This window comes from Chamaea fasciata, unplaced genomic scaffold, assembly GCF_029207755.1.
Source record: "Chamaea fasciata isolate MVZ Bird 193981 ecotype frontalis unplaced genomic scaffold, bChaFas1.0.hap1 SCAF_67, whole genome shotgun sequence".
Taxonomy (NCBI): domain Eukaryota; kingdom Metazoa; phylum Chordata; class Aves; order Passeriformes; family Sylviidae; genus Chamaea; species Chamaea fasciata.
In genome coordinates, this window is record NW_027094152.1 from 225,363 (window position 1) to 245,932 (window position 20,570).

The 20,570-nt window shown below is 59.1% G+C and overlaps 1 protein-coding gene across 3 annotated transcripts in view; it reads left to right on the forward strand.

The window, feature by feature from the left end:
• The window catches only part of LOC136304285 (phosphatidylethanolamine-binding protein 4-like), a 75,388-nt gene extending 55,297 nt beyond the window's left edge, over positions 1 to 20,091 (forward strand). For all 3 annotated transcript variants that reach the window (XM_066207911.1, XM_066207909.1, XM_066207910.1), the window contains 3 exons: positions 13,063 to 13,108; positions 14,042 to 14,158; positions 19,774 to 20,091. In XM_066207911.1, the coding sequence (XP_066064008.1) occupies positions 13,063 to 13,108; positions 14,042 to 14,158; positions 19,774 to 19,865 (255 nt within the window). In that variant the 3' untranslated portion in view covers positions 19,866 to 20,091. The remainder of the gene's footprint in view (positions 1 to 13,062; positions 13,109 to 14,041; positions 14,159 to 19,773) is intronic.
• Positions 20,092 to 20,570: the final 479 nt, after the last annotated feature.

The following is a 20,570-nucleotide window of genomic DNA, read 5'->3' on the forward strand; positions in this document are numbered from 1 at the left end:
ATCCTCTTTCCCTTTGGGAAGGAGCAGACAGGGAATGCGGCTCCCTCTGCACCTGGGAATGACAGCCAGGGAGTGAAACCTGGGCTGGGTTTGGGTGGGAGCCCCCCACACCCCATGAGGGGCTCCACATCCCATCCCGCAGCGGGAACACACGGAGCATCCCCACGGGACTCCTCCCTGAGCCTTCCCGGCCTCCAAGCACCCTCCAGCTCGGGTTTTTCCCCCCTTTTTCCCTCCCTTTTCCAGCAGTTTGTTTCCCTGGCTCTCTTAGTCACGAAGGTGAGGCCCTGACAGAGACACAGACATCAAAAACAAGAGGTGATGAAACGCAGGGAATAATTAAGTTGCACTAAATCACCGGCCCCGGCGGAACGCTGCCAGGGAGCTCGGGAAAACTGGAGCACCACGGAGCCGAGTTGTTATTATTAATAATCACCAGCGCCCTCGTGAACAACAGCCTCTTTTGCACCAATTTTTTTTGGGAAGGGGTTGGAACGGGGAGAGAACCTCCAGCGTCGGAGGGCAGGCAGGAGGGCGAGGTCTGCTTCCCCTGCTGCATATCCCGGGATATTCCAGCCCGGATCCATCCTGGGGCTGCCGGCACGGTCCGGGCTGAGCCCAGAGCAAGTCTGCTCCCGCCACAGATCCTCCACGCAACCCCGGGCCTTACGTAAGGGCAGCTTTATCCTCCTTCCATCGGGGCCAGGCCTGCAGCTCCCGTTCCCAGTGTGTGGGTGAGCCGCTCGCCCCGGGCTGGGAATTGCACAGCTCCTGCACCTCTGCCTCGCTCCACGCATGCAAGCGGCTGCAATTCCCGATGGGCAGGCGATAGCAGGGCCAGGGCTGTCATTTGTAGGATTTTTAGGGTGTTTGGGATGTGTTTCCCTCGCGTCCCGCAGGGATTCGTCCTCGGGAATGCTCGGGAAGGGGTTGGTGGATGTGCAGGATTTGCTGCCTCCGCTGGGGCTCAGTTTGGTCTCGGGATTTTTAAGGTGCAGCCGTCGCTGCTGGAGGTGCTGGTGGAAGGGATGCTCCAACTCCCGAAAATCTGGGAATATCACTGAGGTTTTTTTTGAGGAGAGAAAAGAGATTTTCATGCAAAGATTCCTTCTCCAATGAACGCCGAGGCGGTGGCTTTACCTCGTGCGGCTTTAGGGGCTGATCCCACTTGGCTCCATCCATGCAAGAGCCCAGACAGGTTCAGGGTTTTGGGCAGATTTCGGGTGCCACGTGGCCGTGGGTTTAACCTGAGCCCCAATTCCCACCGCCGTTCCCACCGGGTTTCATCAGGAAAACCATCCAGACCCGGTCAAAATCCTCCCCGGCGGGGTAAACCCGAGGGTGTCGAAATTGGGGAGAGCTGTAAATCTCATGCGTTTGTAAAACCTTTAAGCCTCCGTCTGCAAGGCGCAGGTAAAACCTTTAATTCCCTGACAATGCCGAGCAAACTCCCAGTTAAATCCTCTAATTCCCGTGCACCGTAGCCCTGCGGATTCGCCCGTCTGCAGCCCAGGTCTCGTCTGCAGCGTCCACACTCCTTGAGTGTGGAAAAATCCCCCCAAAAATTGCTGTGCCCCATGTTCTGGTGATGGAATAATCCTCCCAAAATTGCTGTGCCCAAGATTCTGGAAAATTCCCCAAATTTGGTGTGCCCCATGTTCTGGTGCTGGAAAACTCCCCAAAAATTGCTGTGCCCAAGGTTCTGGTGCTGGAAAATTCCCCAAAAATTGCTGTGCCCAAGGTTCTGGTGCTGGAAAATTCCCCAAAAATTGCTGTGCCCAAGGTTCTAGGGTTTTTACTCTGTTGCTCAAAACCTCTGAAATGCTTTTGCAACTCTTAAAATTAGGAATAACGACGGATCCTGCATCCCTGCAGTGGCCGGGGCCTGCCCTGAGATCACGAGATGCAGGAGGATGGGGAAAAGCTGCAAATTTGGGGTTCCAACCCTCCTGAAAGGCACTGGATGTGACACCTGTGAACCATCCCATCGCTGCTCCAGCTGCTGACAGAGTTTCCCTCCCCCGATCCAACCGGATCCGATCCCGGGGCGACAGGGACAGGGCGCAGCTGAGGGGCCCCATCCAGGTGGAGGGGGACGCTGAGGAGCCCGACGGGTTTGGGAGCTCCTGAGCCCCGTGATGACAGCCAGGCTGGGATTGGGATCGCTCCTGCCGCTGGCAGGACGTTTCCCAACCCGGAGGAATCTGTACAAACGACCACCCTTTCTTAGGCAATGTTCCTGACTCAAGATCCCATCCCAAATCAGCGGGAGATGGATCTCTGCTGCCTCTTGCAACACGACTCCATCCGAACTGGTTTTCCCATCAATCCCTCTTCCAGTGATTTTTTTTTCCCCCATTTTTTTTTTTTTTTTAAATTGGGTCTTTTATGACACAGTTCCTGAGGCAGGAGGGAAGGGGATGATTTCTCTTGGAACTGGGCAGGTGACACACAGGGAAGGATTGTCCAGCAGCCTCTTTTTTAATATTAGCGGCCCAAATATCGACCTGGAGCAAACCAGGAGGATGATGCCGTGTCCATCCCCTTGGATTTACAGCTGATTCCTAAAGGGTGAATATTTTTAGAGAGCAGTGAGGAGTTGCTGATTTATTTCAATGCCCAGCAAATTGTAGAATTGTGGAATATCCTGAGCTGGAAGGGACCCCACAAGGATCAGAACGATCCCAGTGGGCTAAAACCTCTTGATTACATATCCCAAACATATATGGAATCATCCGTTGTCATCTCCACCTGGTTCAACCCACTCAACAAATTAATTTTGGGGGTCTTGGGCACAGCCCGCCGCCGCCTCACCTGGGTCCTGCCAGGTCCTGCGCCAGGTCCTGGCAGCTGAAGGGTTACTCAGCCCCATCTGCTCGGCTCCCCATTTCACAAGGGCGGGTTTGGAGTTTTACTACAAGTTTCAGACAATGAAGGTGTGTCTGCGCTCCGAGCCTCGTTTGCCCGTTGTGTAGGCGTCGGGTTCAGCGCCGTCTTGTCAACACTTGAATATGTTGAGCATCACTCACGGGGCATTCTGTAAGAAACCTATTAAGTTAATTACCGAGGCTGTGTGTGTGTGTGTGAGAGAGAGAGAGAGAGGGAGAGAGAGAGAGAGAGAGCGTGTGTGCTGCTCCTGTAAAAAATTTGGCTTTCTTTTCGTTGCAAGACACTTGTGATGCAAGCCCCGGGCTCTCGGTGTGATGACATCTCGTCTGCTGCTGTAACTGAGCCGGGGCTCGGGCGAGCTGCCTGCCAGGGAGGGGGGTGAGGGGGGGTCAAAGGAGGACCCCCCCCAACTCGTCCTGCCTTGGGGACACCCACCCCAACACAGGGACCTGCTGCAGTGTCCCCGGGTACAGCCCCGGGGTGGGGGGATTGGGGTGTAAATCCGAAATCTGTGGGGTTTGAGCTGGGAGCAGCGTGGGGGGAGTTGGAGCATCTCGGTGGGGAAGAGCAGCTCCTGTTGACGTTTCTTTTTAAGTTTCTGGGGTTTTTTTTTTTTTACGTTTCTGCTCCATCCAGATTCCTGGGGAAACGCGGGATTGGGTTGGAAGGGGTCTTAAAACTCCTCTCGTTCCATTCCACCAGAGCAGGGTGTTCCAAAGCCCAGCCTGGCCTTGGACACTTCCAAGGATGTGGCAGCCACAGCTCCTCTGGGAGACCCCTTGAAAGGGGGCAGGGAAAAGACCTCTGATCTTTATATTTGCACCACCACCCTCAAGTGCCCCCAAAATAATCAAGGCTGGGGTTGGCAGCTATTTTGGGACTCTGGGAGGTCCAAGCATGGTTTGGGAAGGGGATGGAGCCAGAAAGAGGGTCCATGGTGGGGACACCCCTCGTGTTTCTCCTCTCCCTGCTTCCCACCAGCCTCTCCAGCGCCTTTCCACCCCCCGTGGGGAGGGAATTCCGGTCGTCCTGGAGGGGATCAGGGCTGTTGGAGCGATGCTGGAACTCCGTGAGGAGCAGCACGTGCTGCCCCAGCCCCGGCCATCCCTTCCCAGTTTTTTTCCCCACACCCCTTTCCCAGCCCGGCTGGAACGGGGCCACTTCGCCGCCCCCCAAAATCTGTTTAAAAACAAACGGAGTTTTTCCCTCTCCGGAGCCCGAGCCAGGGCAGGGAGCGGGGCGAGCGCTGCCCTCCCGGCTCCCGAGGTGGTGGTTTGCTGGTTTTTTGGGGTGGTTTTTTTTTTTGGAGGAGGCATTGCACAAACAGCCCCCGGCGCTTGCACGCGCCCCAGGTAGGGCGGCTCAGCCCCCCTCCTTCCAGCATCCCACGGGAGCCTGGATCCGGTGGACTTTTATGGAAGAAAGGGAAGTCCACGGCACCTCCGGAGCGCCTTTTGGCAGGCGAGCAGCAGCAGCAGCAGCAGCGCTGCCGTTAACCCCTCGTCCTCCTCCTGCTCCCGCGGTTTCGTTTTTTCAGGGGGGGGTGGTCAGCGGCTCCTCTGCGGTTCTGCCAAGAACCCAAGGGCCGTGGGATGCTCAGCAGCCAAAAAACCTCCTTTTTAAAAAAAAAAAAAAAAAAAAGAAAAAAAAAAAAAAAAAGAAAAAAAGATGCATTTGGCTCCTCTTCATCATCCAAATCGATGCAGCGCGTTCCTGAGCATCCCATCCTCCCCCAGCACCCCCTCCCCGAGCAAAAACCCGCCAGGCAGGAGGGAAAAGCGAGGGAAAAAAAAAAAAAAAAAAAACAACTTGTTGCTGCTCCAAAGAGTTTCCGGCTGGGGTTTCTCCCGTCCCAAAGGGCAGCTCTGGACTCTCCCTCCGAGCGCGGCCAATTCCAGCCGTCAGGAAGCGGCCTGGGGGGGGGGTTTTGGGGGGAGCCGAGCGAGGCCGAGCCCGCGGCCGCCCGGATGCGCTGGCGGCGGCCGGGACAGCGCGGTCCCCTCCCGGCCGGGGCTGTCGTCATCGGGGGCGAAAGGGAGAATTTTTTGGGCCAGCGGAAGGAAGGAAAAAGAAAAAAGAAAAAGAAAAAGAAAAAAAAGTTAAGAAGAAGAAGAAAAAAAACCAAGCCCAGAGGAATAAATGAGCCCCCCCAAGCCCGAGCTCCCGCTCCCATCAGATTAGGGAAGCCGAAATAGCCAAGTTGGCCCAGAGCGGGAGCAGGACTGGCACGCGCGGGCTTTGATCCACCCCCGCGCCCGGGAAGGTGCCTGGGACGGGGATCAGACACCCCAGGGAGGAGGAATTTGCAGGGGAGGATTTTTGTGGTGTGTGCGAGCACCCCCCGAGCCCCGGCAGCCCCCGCAGGCCGGCGGTGGGGTGCGGTTTGGTGTCCAGGTGGGGTCTGGGGGAGGGATGGGCTCAGCGTCCCACCCCAAATCCCATCGGGATCTGTCCGTGCTCGTGGTTGGGTGCAACACCCCAAATCACCCCAACACGGCCAGAAAGTGCAGGGAGGGGATTCTTCCCCCTCTGCCCCACTCTGGGGACACCCCACCTGCAGCTCGGGGTCCCCAAACACCACAAGGACACGGAGCTGCTGGAATGAGCCCAGAGGAGAACACGGAGCTGCTCCCAGGGCTGGAGCCCCTCTGGATTCTGGGAGAGCTGGGAATGTTCCCCTGGAGAAGGGAAAGGCTCCAGGGAGAGCTCAGAGCTCCTTCTAGGCCCTAAAGGGGCTCCAGGAGAGCTGGAGAGGGACTGGGGACAAGGGATGGAGGGACAGGACCCAGGGAATGGCTTCCCACTGCCAGAGGGCAGGGATGGATGGGATATTGAGAAGGAATTCCTGGCTGGGATGGAGTTTCCAGAGGAGCTGTGGCTGCCCCTGGATCCCTGGCAGTGCCCGAGGCCAGGTTGGAGCACCCTGGGACACTAGGAGGTGTCCCTGCCCATGACAGGGGTGGCACTGGGTGGGATTTAAACCCCTTCCCACCCAAACCATTCCATGATTCCAGCCTGACTGTGCCACGCAGAGGGATGGGTGGGTGGTTCCGAGGTGAGGGCTCGAGGCCCAGGTGGCCCACGGCCGTGGTTATTGCTGGTGACCACAGCCTGGATGGTGGCAGCGCCGGGAATGTCCCAACCACCAAAGGGAATTGTCCCGGTCCCCAAAGGCCACACAGCAGCGGATCCTCTCCAGGGATGCATCCCAAGGGAAGGTTCCAGTGCAGGCTCCACTCTCATCCGTGCAGAATTCAGGCTACGGGCCTTTAAATGAGTGAATTAGGCAAAATTTGGTGTTTCTCCAAGAATTCTCCGGAAATCTGCTGCTGGAAAAGCAAACTCATCTTAAAGCTACACGCACACGCAGGGCGAGCAAGTTTTCCAGTCCCAGGGATTGGGATGGAAAAGACTTTTCCAGTCCTACTCAGTCCTTGTTTCAGGCTTGTTCCTCCTGCTGGAATCTCAGGGATTCTTTGTGGGAACCTCTTGCAGTTCACCTTTCCTGGGAGCTCTTGTGGAATTTTGGGGATGTCCCATCAGAGCTGGGGGAGCACCGAGGGATCCCAGATCCATGGGAGGGGGGGACGACGGGAGACCCAGGTGGAGCTCCTGGCCAGGTCTGGGCTGGTGACAAAGCCCAGGGCAGCAAACACAGGCGTGGTCTGGGAAAAAATGGGTGTCGCAAGCGGCGTTTGAGCGGTGCCACCGTCACAGCGAGGGGCACAAAGCGCCCTTCTCCTCGTGCCTCAGCCATCCTCATCCTCCTGCTCCCCCACGTCCACAACCACTCCCCACCCCAGCAGAGCAGCATCGCACCGAGGAGGCTGAGGATGCTCCAGAGGGTTCCTGGCTGGATCCTGAGCTGGACAAATCCCAGCCCAGCCCTCCCCTGGCCGGGCCAGCCCCGGGCCAGTGGGTCAGGGTGATTCATCCAGCAGCCAGCTCCGCCGGGAGCTCGCCCGGAATTGCGACACCGTGGGGCTGTTAAAGGCAGCCAGAGCCGAGCCCGGCATCCAGGCAGCTTCCTAACACACCCCTGGGGTTGCTATCAACATCCCTGTTGTTCTTAGCAATCGCATCCATCATTTATCATCGCGGCTTTACAGCAGAGGCCCAGGGGCCGCGAGCCGGGGTGTGACGGCGCAGGACGGGATTGCGGCGCTCCCCAAAAGGGGTTTTGGGGTGCAGCCACCCCCCAAATTCACCAGGGTCCAGAGCACGGCAAGCAGGGAGTGCACAGCCCTCTCCACAAGCTGGTGCAACCATCGTTTTATCCAACTGTCATTTCATTCCACCATCATTTGTTCAACCTTCATTGTATCCAACTTTGATTTCATTCCACCGTCGTTTTATTCAGCCGTCGTTTGTTCAACCTTCATTTTATTCGACTTTGATTTTATTCAACTTTGATTTTATTCAACCTCCATCTTTACTCAACTTTCTGGCCTCAACAAACCCCTGGTGCTTCCCCGCCGGGGCTGCAGAGGGAAGGGGTAGCAGGGAAACTCCTCCATGGAGTTTCTTGGCAAAGCCACCGGCCTCGACTCCCAAATCCAGCGCTCCAACCCACGCCAGGAGTGTCCTGGCAAAGCCACATCTCCACTTTTGGGAAGGCAGCCCAGCATCCTGCATCCCATTCCTCCCCCCCTCTCTGCAGCTCCCTCCACAACCCCCACAGGTGTTTAAAAAAAACCCCAACAAAATCCTTTCTCCTTTTTCAACACAAATGTTTTTGTCTGAGGTTTCAAAACCCTCCCGAAGTGTCATCACAAGCCTCCGCCCCGCTGGCTCGGACCCCTCACCTACATCCCGCAGGAAAGGTGCAGATGGGCACAGCAGCCGTGCCAGCAACGCCTAAGCCGGGCTGGGATCCGTCTCTCGCTGGAAATCCACCCAGCAGAGCCTCCCTCTTTGCAAAATCTCTCTTTTTTTTTTTGATATCCTGGTGCTGGGAATGCCATCCTCGAGCTGCCAGGAGCAGGTTTGGGTGATGGAGTGCAGGGTTTTATTTCTAAATTTAAAACGAAACAAAACCAAAAAAAAAAAAAAAAAAAACAAAACAAAACCAAAAACCCAAAAAAACACCCTTGCAAAAAGCCAGGCACGGAGGTGATTTATGTTTATTTTGCTCAGTTAATAACCCGTGGCACGTCCTCCCCTGCGGCGTTAGGGTGGATCAGACAAAGCTGCATTTAAATTACGGCCGTGCCCGATATTTATTTTTTAATATATTTTTATGGTCGCCTTCCCCATTTAACGTGAGCTAGAAAAATGTCCCGGCCGTGCCAAGAGCTGCCTGAGGATCCTAAAGGCTGTAGGGGTAAATCCTTGGAGTTCAGACCCTGGAAAAGTGGGAGAGGCTCTTCAGATCCATGTTGGAGCGGTGACATCCCTGGGCTTGCTCCAACTCCTGCTTGTGGGGGACCCTCAGCAAGTTTTCCCAGGAATTCTGATGAGCCTCGGAGAATTTTTTGCGATGAGGGTGTGCAGTCAGTGCCTGCTGGGATGAGGTGTCCTGGCACGATTTTGGGGTTAAAGTCACCCAGTTTTGGTGCTTGTGGCTGTGTCAGTCCCCAGCCAGACAAATCCATCAGCTGTGAGATCCCAACGCACCCAGGTTTAGCTTTCCTGAGGTTCTGGATCTGCCCTGAAGTTCCCTGTAGAAGGAAAAGTACCTTTTCCACTCTTTTTCTGCCTGGATGTGGCTGAGACCATGGTGGTTTATCAGTTTTTCAGGTGCAGACTGACAGGGGACAAGTCAAATATCACTTGGAACGGTGAAATCCCATGAATATAAGATTTAACAAATTAAAATAACGAGTTCTGGGTAAGGGGGTCAGCAGCTGGAGATTCCATGGATCCCACCCTCCTTGGGGTCCGTGGGGCTGGACATTTCTGGAGCCTGTGAGAGGAGCAGGAAGCTCTGGAGAGAGGATTAACTCTTAACTCCTGCTCTTCACACACACGGGAAACAAAGTGTCTGGGCAGTGAGGATCCGGGTAGGAAGCTTGGAGCAGGGAAATTCTGGGAATCATTCCTGCCTCAGGCCTGGGATGGCCCGGCCACGTCTCCAGCTGTGCCCGGAGAGTGAAACTGGCTCCGAGCACCGAGCGAGGGCCCTGAGTCATCCCAGGATCCAGGAACTGGGGCTGCGGGGAAGCACCAGAGCAGGAGCCTGAGGAGAAGGTCTGGCCTTGGGAGAGCTGGGCTGCTTCCAGCAGGAAGAGGAGGATTCTCTGGATTTGGGGTGTGATGGGATCCAACCTCTGCGGGGTCTTGTCCCTGCGTTAAGTCGTTCCCTGCCCTCGGAATGCTGTCAGGACACTTTGGAGCAATGGAGCAGCCAGGAGAGGCCCTTCCCAAGGAAGCCTTTCCCATCCTGGCTGGGGGTGACTCTCCCCTCCTGCTTCTTCCATGAAAACAATTTCTGTGTTTCTTCTTTTTTTTTCCTCTTTCTCCCAGTCTCTTCCCCGACGGAGAGCCCATGACAATCCAGGGCTGGCATAATGGGATGTGACATTTCCCATCACCAAAGGACTGGCAGGGTCGGGGCTGACAGGCTCCTTGGGGCACCAAACCCCGGCGTGACGGTGACAGGAGGAGCAGGGGTGGGCTGGAGCAGCAGCAGCAGCCGGAGGGTCGGGGTGGTGTGGGCGAGCTGGAGCCGTTTGGGAGCATCCCGTGCCCCAAATCCAGCCCCAGGATCCCTCTGGAAGCGAGCTGCTGTGCAAACAGGCGGCTGAGCTGGGAAATGCCAGAGTTTGGGAGTGCTGGGAGCCGGCCGGGCCCTGCCCTGCTCTCTCCTGGCCTCCCTGTGCACGGGGAAAACCAGAGGGAGAGTTTCTCTTGGGTCGGCTCTTTGCTCACATGGTTTTTTTGTCGGAAAGCAAGACGGGCCTGGATGGTTTTGGGAGCTGGGGGAGGAGTGGTCCTCCTCCCCACTGCTGCAGGCTTTGGTGGGGAGGAGGAAACCCCAAAACCTTCACCTGCCTCTTCAAGGACACGGTGGAACAGATCCAGATCCACCTGCAATTAGCATCTCATCCTCTTCTTCCCCGTTCCAGCTTCGTGGGGGGAAGCTGGGTTGCCATCCCAGCGGCTCTGCCCTTCCCGGGGATGCTCCCCTGCGCTGGCTGAGCCAATTCCTCTGTCCTGACCTCATTCCAAAGGTCACAGGAACTGAGGAGAACAAATCTGGGCTCCCGCTGGGCCGCCTTTGAAGCCGCTCGGGCCCCGTCAAACTCGTGCTGGTGAGGAGCAGTGCAGGAGCAGCCCCGGCTGATTGGGATCAGCTTTCCCCTCGGATAATCGTTGGTTAATGCCCATCCCATGGGATGCAGCCCCCGCACGTGGCTGAGCCCCCCCCGGTGTCCCGGGGTCCCCGGGGCCGGGCTGGGACGCGCTCCCGGCGAGGCAGGAGCAGCCCAGCCCTGCTCGGCTGCACTTCCCCGGGTCCCATCCGTCATCTGTTTGTCCTGGTGCCCTGCCAGCGATTGTGCCGATTCCCACACCCACTTTCCATAACCCTCCGTCCTCGCCCGGGCGAATCGCTGGCGAGAGCTCGCCACCCATCCCTTTCCCCTCCTCTCCGATGGGATCAGACACGTTCCGGAGATGGAGGGGGGGAAGAAAAGGAAAGGGGGTGAAAAGAAAACAAAAAAAAAAGATCAAGAGGAAAACACAAGGTGACTCACTGCCTTTAATTTATTTGTGTTTGTTTATTTATTTCTCCCCCCCACCCTCGGCTGCGACGTGCAGGCAGTGAGATTCCAAGGGAGCCTCGCTCCGTGTCCAGGGCACCAGGAAAAAGAGGGATAAACCCCCCCACTCCTTTGGCCGAGGAAAAGATCGCGGAGAAGGAGCTCCTGGCACTCAAAAATGTGTGGCACAGATTTTAATTTTTTTTTTTTCCAGGCTGCCCAGATCTCTCCGCACGAGCATCCCGTGCCCCGCCAGCTTCTCGACACCACCCGGCACAGACCGGAGGGTGGGAATATCTAATTCCACCTCCTACACCCGTGTCCTCGGCAGGGGAAAGAGAGAAAGGAGATAAAAGGCTGGGAAGCTCAAATGGTGTCATTAGGAACTATTAATGCTCTCATGAAAGGGCATTAATAAACGCGGCAGCTCATCAGTGTCCATTAGCTCGGCTCGTGGCAGGGATCTTCGGGAGCTGCCGGAGTGTGATGCTCCCTTCGCCCTCACCGGCGTGTCAGCAAAGGGGAAAGGGGCTGCCGGGGGGGGTTGTTCCTCCGACAAACCACGGCCTGAGCGAAAAAAACAAGGAGAAAATGTCACAGGGCGTCACACCCCACCTCTCCAATCCCTCCCGTATCCCGGCAGCCGTGCCCAGAGCTTGCTCCTTGCTCCCAGGATCGCTGTTTACTATTAAAGAAAAAAAAAAAAACAAAAAAAAAAAACCAAACCAACAACCAGGCAGGGTTTGGAGCGCTCATCCCGACTTTCTCCCTCCCGCCCTCTTCCTGTTCTCGCCTCTTAAAAAGGAGCTTTATCCTTTGACTCTCCCATGCCCGGGGCTAGCGAGGAACCCGCAGCATCTCGGGGCGAGCAAGGCAGCCCACATCAGCGGGCAGGGAAGCAGGGAGGAGGCCCGGCCTGTCCCGATAAGCCCCTGGCAAAGCCAGGAATAGCAGCGCGGTCCCCGCACGGGAGCGTTCCTGCCAGGAGCGCAGAGAAGCCCGCAGTCCCTGCCTTTGAAGAGCCGGGGCTGGCAGGCGGCCCGGGATGAGCTCGGGATGAGCTCGGGATGCGCCAGCAGCTTCCCACCCACCTCCCCAGCCGGGCAGCGGCACATCTGGGGGAGCAGGCACAGCTGGAGGGCTCGGGCACACGTGCACATCTGGGCGGAGGAGGCGCCAGCCCGTGCGGGTGGGCTGGCCGTGCACATCTGGATGGGCGCTGGCGAGCGGGTGTGCGCAGCTGGATGGCGCGGGTGTGCACATCTGGGCAAGGCCACAGCAGCCCCCTGTGTCCCCCGCCCCGGGCGCTTGTCCCCTCACACCCTGCTCTGCTCCTTCCCCTCCCGCCGTGATCCCAGGCACCCAAACCTGCCCAAATCCTCGCTCATCACCTCCCCGTCACCGGGATACCGGCGGCTCCGGCTGCCGAGGTGGCGAGCCAGGCGATAGCCGAGGATCTGAGCGGGCTCTTGGCTCCCTGGTGACCTGTGGCGTGCCAGGGGCGGCTGGCAGGAGGCTGTCACCGGCCGTGACTCAGGTGCAGAGCAGGTTCCCTTGGAGGGAAAGGGAGGTTTTGATCGCGGGGAGCCGAGGCACTGAGCCCCGTTCCCCACGTGCGCTTTTGCTGCGAGTTATCTGAGCCATCTTTTTTTTTTTTTTTTTTTTTTTTTTTTTGGGATAATAACTCCCAGGGCAGGTTAGGACGGAGGAGCCCTGGCAGCAGAGCGTGTGTGGGCAGGACTGGAATAACGGGTGCCGTAGGAAAGGATTTACGAGTGCCGGGAGGTTGGGAATGGCCGGGAATAGCACTGCAGGTCAGGGGTGAGGTGGGATGTGCGGGGCCAGGATGTGGATGCGGCTCCTGTTGTTGTCCCTTTGTACATGCACCCAGTCCCCACAGGATGCTCGGTGTCCCAGGAAAGGTTCTTTGCCTCCGGAAAGAATTCCAGGATGGGGATGGGGAGCCAAGCAGGACTCGCTCTGCAAGCAGGAGTTTCTGTTGAGAGCAAAGCCAAAATCATCACAATCCCACCTGGAATGGGCCAGCTCTCCCAAATACCGGTGTGCTGAGAAGCACTGAGGCTTTTAATGGAATTGTTGTGGCTTTCCCCGTGTGCCACAGCCTGGATCCCTGGCCTGGATCTCCAGACCATTCACAGTCTCCCTGTGCAGGTGACAACAGTGTCACCCGTGTGCCAGGGCATCGTGGATCGAGCCCCTAAATCCCAAACAGCCAAAATCCCAAAGCAAAACCCCATCATGCTCCTTCCCACCCACCCTGGAGAAAATGATCTTTACAAGGAAAAGATGAGAGAATGATCTTTACAAGGAAAAACACACAAAATGTTGGGAAATGAATCCCCGGGGACAAATGGCACAGCTGGGGGGGGGGGCAGGAAGGGTCCACCCCCCCGAGTGCTCCTCCTGAGGATCCCAGTTTCACCGAACCTCCCTCTTCTTGTCCTTTCAGGGTTCGGATCTGAGGGTTGGGAAGATCAAAGGGAAGGTCCTGACAGGTGAGTGCAGGCCCTGAAGGAGGGGATGGGGGTCTCAGCCAGCTGGGACAAGGGGGTGGCAGTGTGGGCACACCAGGACACGAGGGAGGGACACAAGGAGGGGACACAAGGAGCTCCCCGGGGCACAGCTGGGCGCTGTCTGAAATAGGAGCCACTTTTTTTCTCTTATTTTTTCTAGAGGCAAAAGTGGTTTAAAGACTCCCCAGCAGTTGGAAAGGCTCCAAGCCAGTGCAAAAAGAGGGGGGATGGATAAAACCCAAAAGGAAAACACAAGATAAAAGCGGGTGAATCCCAACAACTGCTGTGATGTTGCAGGAACAAAGACTTTCAGTCCAGAACGGGCCAAGATGGGGCTCGAGGAGGCGACACCCCAGGGGAGAGGGGCTGGGGGCTCACCTGGCTGCAGGTGACTGAGTCCTGGAGGAGCTTCAGCCTCTTGTCCCTCGGTGTCACATCCTCCTGTCCCTGCTGGGGTGGCTGTGCTGTGCCTCCCATGGATGTCCCTTTCCCTCTCTGTCCTCAGCAGCTGGACATGTCCTGGGCCAGCTGCAGGCCCCACATCTGGGCAGCTGTGCACTGCTCTCTCCCAGCCTGGAGCACCGTGTGGACCCCAGGGCCCCCCCTGGGGCAGCCCAAGGGGTGCTGGCCGTGCCCTGCTGGGGGGCTGGGGGTCTCAGGGGGCACATCCCCTGCCCGGGGGAGGCTGCACCCAGCAGGGAGGGTGCAGACGTGGGGAGGGGGATAGAGGGGAGGTCAGGGTGCTCCAGGGTGTGGTGAGGGGCCGTTCTGGTGGCCGCTCTGCCCGTGGAACACCTGAGCTGATGCGTGGTGAGTGCTCACAGTGACCCCGGCCTGGAGGAGGGTGGCGGATAGCTGGTTCTGGTGGGAATTTCGGCTCAGGGAGGTGCTCAGCCCTTCTCTTCTGCATCCCAGATTACAGCCAGCCCAAGCCCCCGCGCTACAGCGGCTACCACCGCTACCAGTTCCGCCTGTACCGGCAGCCAGCGCACAAAACCATCGCCCTGAGCCCCGAGGACAAGGAATCTCTGGGTAAGGACCCTGCTGCGCCCTTGATTCCAGCCCCGAGGGGCTTTCCCAGGGCTATGGATAACGCGGCGCGCTCCGGCAGGCTGGGGATGCTCGCTGGGTGCAAAGGGATCCTTCCAGGGGACGTGGGTGAGGTGTTAAATCCTCGCCAGGCAGCCAGAAAACCCTTGGGAAAAGTCTGGTAGCGGCCTGGCTAGCGGGATCGGAAGCAGGGAGAGATGTGGGCTGTGAAACGCGGCCCTTGCTGGCACAAATCCCCCCCTCCAGCCCGAGCCGCGGGAGTTGCATCACCGGCACCTCGGATAAGGATCAGCCGCGAGGAGAAGGTTTAGCAAGGGATTGCTCAAACCGGGCTGACACAACGCCTGCCAACTCCCAGCTCCTCCCAAAATCTTTCACGGAAGGGATGGAGCAGCCAAGACCCCCGAGATGCCCAGGGGATCGTTCCTGCTGCTCCATCCTGGAGCACGGGGCAGCCTGCGGGACCCCGGGGCGGGCAGGGATCCATCCTGCCCGGGGCCAAGCCGGGGCTCCTCCCTGCCCTGCCTGGAACTCGGGGCTCTGTGCCTCACGCGGCCTCCACAAGGGAAATTTCAAAACTTTCCCAGCTGGGACCACATGAGCAGGGCTCGACGGGCAGGTCAGGTCGGTGCGTCTGGGCTGCTCTGCCTGACTCACCCCGCTCCTGGTAACCCACAGAGCACGGCCCGGGGTGGGGGGCTGGCTCTGGGGGACTCTGGGATAACCCCTGAACCCCCCCCGGCATTGAGCCCTACTGCTCATCCCACGGCCAGAGCGGGATGCGGCTGCCACGGGTCCCCCTGCAGGTTCTCCCTGCCCTTGGCTTTGTTTTCTGGCTCATTAGCTCCGCTGCTTAATGGCACCGCTGATGTCACCCCCCTGCCAGAGGAGCCGGCTCCTCGTTGCTGCTCGGAGGGCTCCGTGTTGTCCCCACACTCCCACCGCAGCACCCCGGAGCTGGGAGGGGACACAGAGACATCCACCAAGGAGCTTTTTTTCCAGAGAAATCATCTTCTTAGCAGGACATGAGGCTCCAGCCCCCCAAATTTCACCCCCTGGGGAAGGTCCCCAAGGCGTGGGGTGGCGGGGCGTTCCCCAGCTGGCACCGTCCCCGTCCCATCTGTGTTTCCCAGCCCATCCCGGGAAAGACCCAGCGGATATTTTGGATGTTTTTCCGCAACATCCAAAGCCTGAGCGTGGTTTATCAGGCAGCTGCGGGGCTCTGGCTCGTGTTTAAGGAACTGGTCGAAGGTTATTTTTAACCATTTCCCTGCTGCATCACAATCCTCGGCCTGGCCGGGGGATGCTGCTGGGCTGAGACACCGACAGCCCATCATCTTTATTCCCAGGGAATGAACCCAAAAAGCAGCCAAAGGATGAGATTTCGATGTCTCAAGGGTTTTAAATAAATCCATCCCCAAGGCAGTGGGATGAGCACTGATGGATCTGCTGCTGCATCCAGCAAAGGCAGCACACGGGGGAGAGGAGCAGACACCTTTGGCAGAAGGTGGGAACGAGGAGGGGGTGACCCCAATCCCAAAGGATCACGGATGAGAACCCAGCCCGGGCTCTGCCTTGCTCCTCTCCTGCACAAGAAGCGATGCAGGTTCTCCCGGCGATGCCAGAGGCACAGTTCACATCCTTGCTCGGAATTTCCCATCTCACTTGGCCTGAAATGAACCCCTTCTCGCTGTTTTTACTCTGTCCTACATCTGGTGACAGCGACATCTCTGTCTCACCGAGGATGGGGACACTCATCATCACCAACCCTGGGCAGGGACATGTCCTGAGTGCTGCAGGCCCATCCCAGCCTCGGGATGTGTCCAGCCTCCAGTGCTGCATCCCTGTGCCAGGCATCCCTCCCTCTGGCACCAGAGCGTTTCTGCTCAGCTCCCAGAAAATTCCCCTCCTGGCACGGGATGTGCTTTGGAGGCCAGGCCGAGCCAAGTCCCGGACCAAGCGTGGCCGGGCCGGGAGAAGGTGACAGTGACACTGCCAGGCGGGATGGCAGGAGCTCGGCCGGAGCCTCCAGAAGAGGGCACTAAACCAGGACCTGCCCGCGTCGCCTGTCCCTGCTCCTGGAAAAGATCCCTGGGAATTCAAAACGCGAGGGGCAACGGCGAGCGTGGAGAACAAATCCCTGTTTCTTCTCCCTCCTCGCCTGGCTGTGCAGCGTCAGCGGCTCGGAGGGGAGCGGGGACATTTCCAGGGTGGCCCCAGTGCCCACCCTGCCGTGGGGATGTCCCCGTTGGGATGGCGCTGACGGGCACAGCTGGAAGGGCTGCAGGACCCGGACACGTCCCCCTGTCACTCGTGGCAATGTGGAAATCAGATGTTTCTCCAGGGCGGCTCTTGAGCAAAAATCTTATTTCATCAAGAAAAAAACCACCCACCCTGATCCTTCCCCGTGAGTGTTTCTGATCAATCCCGGCACCAGCCGGCTCCGTGTGACCTCGGGCAAATAATTCAGAGCCTCGGTTTCTCCTCTGGAGTCTGATTCACTTCAGTTTTTGGCCGTGCCACTAAATTGTCACCGAGCACCAGCTCCGTCCCTGCTCAGGACCGAAGGTGGGGACATTTGGGGTGTCCCCACGGCTCTTCCTGCCACTCGCCCCACTTCCCTCGCAGCCAGGAGCGTTAGAAGCAGTGGTTGTGTTTTGGGGAGATGCAAGATAATGATTTGTGGTGTGTGAAATGTCACAGCCGCTGTCGCATCCCGAGGTGGCAGCGCCCGCCGCAGGCTCTCGATCCACGGGAAATCCCTCAGCCGGGGGAATTCAGGCCCCCACCAGACCCCGGCTGTGGTGCTGGGGAATTAAAGTTCCCCCCCCCCCCCGCCCCCGCCACAGCTTTCATCGAGGGGGATCTTTAATCAGCACAAAATCTTGAGGTTTAGTCACACCTGAGTTCATCCCTCTGCTTCCACCTTTCCCCATCAGCTCCGGCATTCCCAAAGCCTCTCCTGCCCTGGGAAGGTGTTTTACAACCGGGAATGGAATTTATTTTTTTTTTCTTCCTCCCAGAAATTTTGCCTCCGGGGTGCAACAAATCCTTTTGGGGGAGCAGGGAGAGGGATGAGCCCGTGCTTCCATCCCTCTCCAGCTCCAGCTCCGGATCGCGGCCGCGGCATTGACTCGGGAGCCGACCTTGTGCGCCTCCAATCCGATCCACCCAGCTGGAAAATCGGGTTGGACTGGGCCCCGGCGGGGAGGGAAAGGCTGCGGCTGGGACGGGAGGCGGCCGAGGGCTGCGGGGAGAGCACGGTTGCCGGCCCAAGTCCCCGGGTGTCACTTAATGGTGACCAAAGCAGCTGCCGGCCTCCCGCCCACCTCCGCTGGGACATCATTAATCTTGGCAGAGAAGCATCAGGGCTCCCATCACGAGAACATTCCCGCTGACGAGGCTGATAAATTACAGCCGGGGGGCCGGGGGAGGAGGGGGCCGGCGTTTTGGAGGGGGGGGGGGTGGGCAGGAGACAAGGGCAGCGCTGGGAAAGCTGTGGGATCAGAGGGATGCCGAGCTCTCCCCGAGCCCCGTGCCTCAGTTTCCCCATCGGGCGCTCCGGGCTCAGGCGGCCGCGCACGTGTGGGTGTCAGCGGGCACTCCTCTTCCTCCGGCGGGTGCGCTGATAAGGGCCGAGTGGGATGATTTAATCCTTTGGGAAATGAGTTTGAAAACGGACCAAGCCACGGATGAAACGCCGTATTGTTGTGGCGAGGGAGAGGGGACAGTGACGCCGCGACCTCGGCTCCCCGGCTGGTCCCCTGCTCCTTTCCCGGCTCCCAGTGACTCACAGTCCCCAGCCCTGGGTGCCAGCTGGGGTGATTTGGGATGGTTTGGCACAGGGATGTCACCCTGGGCCGGGAATTCATCACGCCGGGATGGGGCGCCCGCTTTGGGGTTGGATTTGCTGTCGGGGGACCCAAGTCTGGCACTCCCCGGGTGAATCCCCCCCCTTTGCCACACCCGCGGCTGCCCCGGGGCTTTCCCTACCCCGACGGGCCGGGCACAAGCGGTGCCAGGGCAGGTAGGAAAGTAGGTCAGGAAAAACCGCGGCCCCACAGTCGGGGCTCGGGCCGGCGCCTGCAGCCCCGCAGAGGCTCTGCCTCCCCCGGCTCCTTTCATCCGCGCCTCTCCGGAGGCTCCGCGAGCATCAGTGACAGCTCCGGCACCCCCGGGAGTCGGGGGGTGCCGCGTCTCGCTCTCGCCCCTGTCCCGAATGGCACCGGCTGCTCTCCCGCGGGGTTTTCCCGGCGCTTTCAAAGCCTCCGGATGAAAGGCACCCGGCGAGGGCTGCAGGCGCAGCGGGAGCCGCCCCCCCGGGGCTCCTTCCCCTGGCGCCGCCTTCAGCGGGACCCCCAGCGCTGAGGGGGCTGGGCTGAGACCCCCAAGTGAGGAGCTGCCCTTGCTGCCGAGCCGAGGTGGAATTTGGGGATGGAGGGAGGCGCTCGTGGCTCTGTGTCCCGGCTGGCGGTGTCCCCCAGTGCCGGACATCGGGGCTCTCCTCGCTCTCGGCTTGGTTTGGGTCCTCGGAGGGTGGGCAGGGGACACCTGGGACCCTCCAGCAGCAGCCCGGTGCATTCCAGCATCTCATCCCAGCTGGAATGTGGGATGCAAGCTCCTTCCTGAGCATCCTGTGAACTCCTTCCCGGGCCCTGGAGCATCCCGGCCGCCGCCTCTCGCAGCTCCGGGAGGTCACAGGGCGGCGGTGCCGTCACCACGAGAATCTCCAGAGCTGTTTTTGGAGCTCAGAGCCCGAGGTGGGGAGCAGGTGGGAGCTCCAGAAGCTCCCCGAGCCATCACCACCCCACGCAGGTGATGCAGCAGCTCAGCTTTTGCTCAGCACTTTTTGCAAGAGCAAAGGGGACGCTGGCGCTCGGGTCGGGGCTGAGATGTGAGAGCAGATAAAGGCTGCCAGGCTGCCTCGTGACATTAAAGAGCAGCCAGGAAGAGGAGAGGACAGGTTTCAGATAAACAACGGGCCCCTTTTCCCCGTGAGCTGTTTGGGTGCCAGGGAAAGCCCCTCTGCTCCGAGCAGGATGCTCCGGCAGCCACCAGCCAGACCCAGGCTCGGTGCCTGACTCTGGCAGGGCACAGGGGGATTTCTGCCCCCACAAGGGCCGGCTGTGAGGGAATCCCTCCTGCCCTTGGCCCTGGAGAGGGTTTCCCTGCTGCCTACATGGGGGAAACCACAGCTGGATCCAGCACAAGCTGCCCCCAGACCTGCGGGATCCTGGGGTCAGGGCGGGCAGCAGGGGACAAGGGTCAGGAATGGGGAACCCCCTGGGCTCCATATAGTCTGTGAACGGCAGTGAGGGGGACGGGGACTCTCCTGTGACACCCCCAGGGGGATTCCCAGCCAGGTCACCCCCGGGGTGGGCTCGTAGGAAGGTTTGCTCTAAAGGTCGGGGATGGGAGAGGAGCCAACCCCTCGTACCCCGGGACGCTCAGAGCTGGGGTCCCCGTGACTCCCCGCTGTCCCCGGGGCCTCCTGGGGTGTGCAGGATGTGGTTTGGGGCAGAGCAGCAGCTGCGCTGGGCTGCTCCCCTCTCCAGCCCTCCTGCAGCCCTGCTCACCCCCTTTTCCTCTCTCCCCAGGTGCCTGGAACTTGAAGGACTTCGTGGATGATTTTGATCTGGGCCAACCTGTGGCCTCAACCCAGTTCCTCACCAAGAACTACAAGGATTAATTAACTCCGGCCATCCCTTCCTTGCCCTGCACATCCCTGACACCACGGACCTGCCTCTGCCTGGAGCAGAGGGGGGACCCCAGGACCCAGCGAGGATGAACCCACCCTGCTCCCATCCCAGAGCCACAGCACCAACCCCTCCCCTCCCTGAGCCAAGTTGTCTTTCCCTCTGGAGAACATGCCAAGGGCCGTCCCAGCCCGCCTGGGTATCCCAGGACTTCTGGCATCACCCCTTCTCCTCCCTTCACCCCGTTTCTGACTCGACCCCCCCTGCATGTCCCCCTGGCACTTTGGGGACTTTGACGCCTGCAGCTTCCCGAATAAAATTTGGATGGAGCACACGGGGCTCCGTGGTGGCAGCGAGCGCGGGGCAGCGGCAGCGCCAGGTGAATCCGGTGTTTTGGGATCTGCATGGGGTGAGCAGAACCCTGTGGGTGGTGGGAGCAGGGGGTGGCCAGCCAGACCCTCGTTTGGGTGACCCCAGGGTCACCCAGGAGGGGACAGGGACAGTGATTCCTGTCCAGGGGTCCCTTGGGGGCACCGTATGGGAACCGGGCACTGCCCTGCCTTTGCCCTCAGCCCGTTCCTCTTGGAAAGCAAAACCAAAATCAAAGGCGTAAATCAGCAGAGCTCTGCCTACTGGCCACTTAGCCAGACCTCCCCTTTAATTAGCTCCTTAATTAGGCTTTCATCTAAGACTCAGTT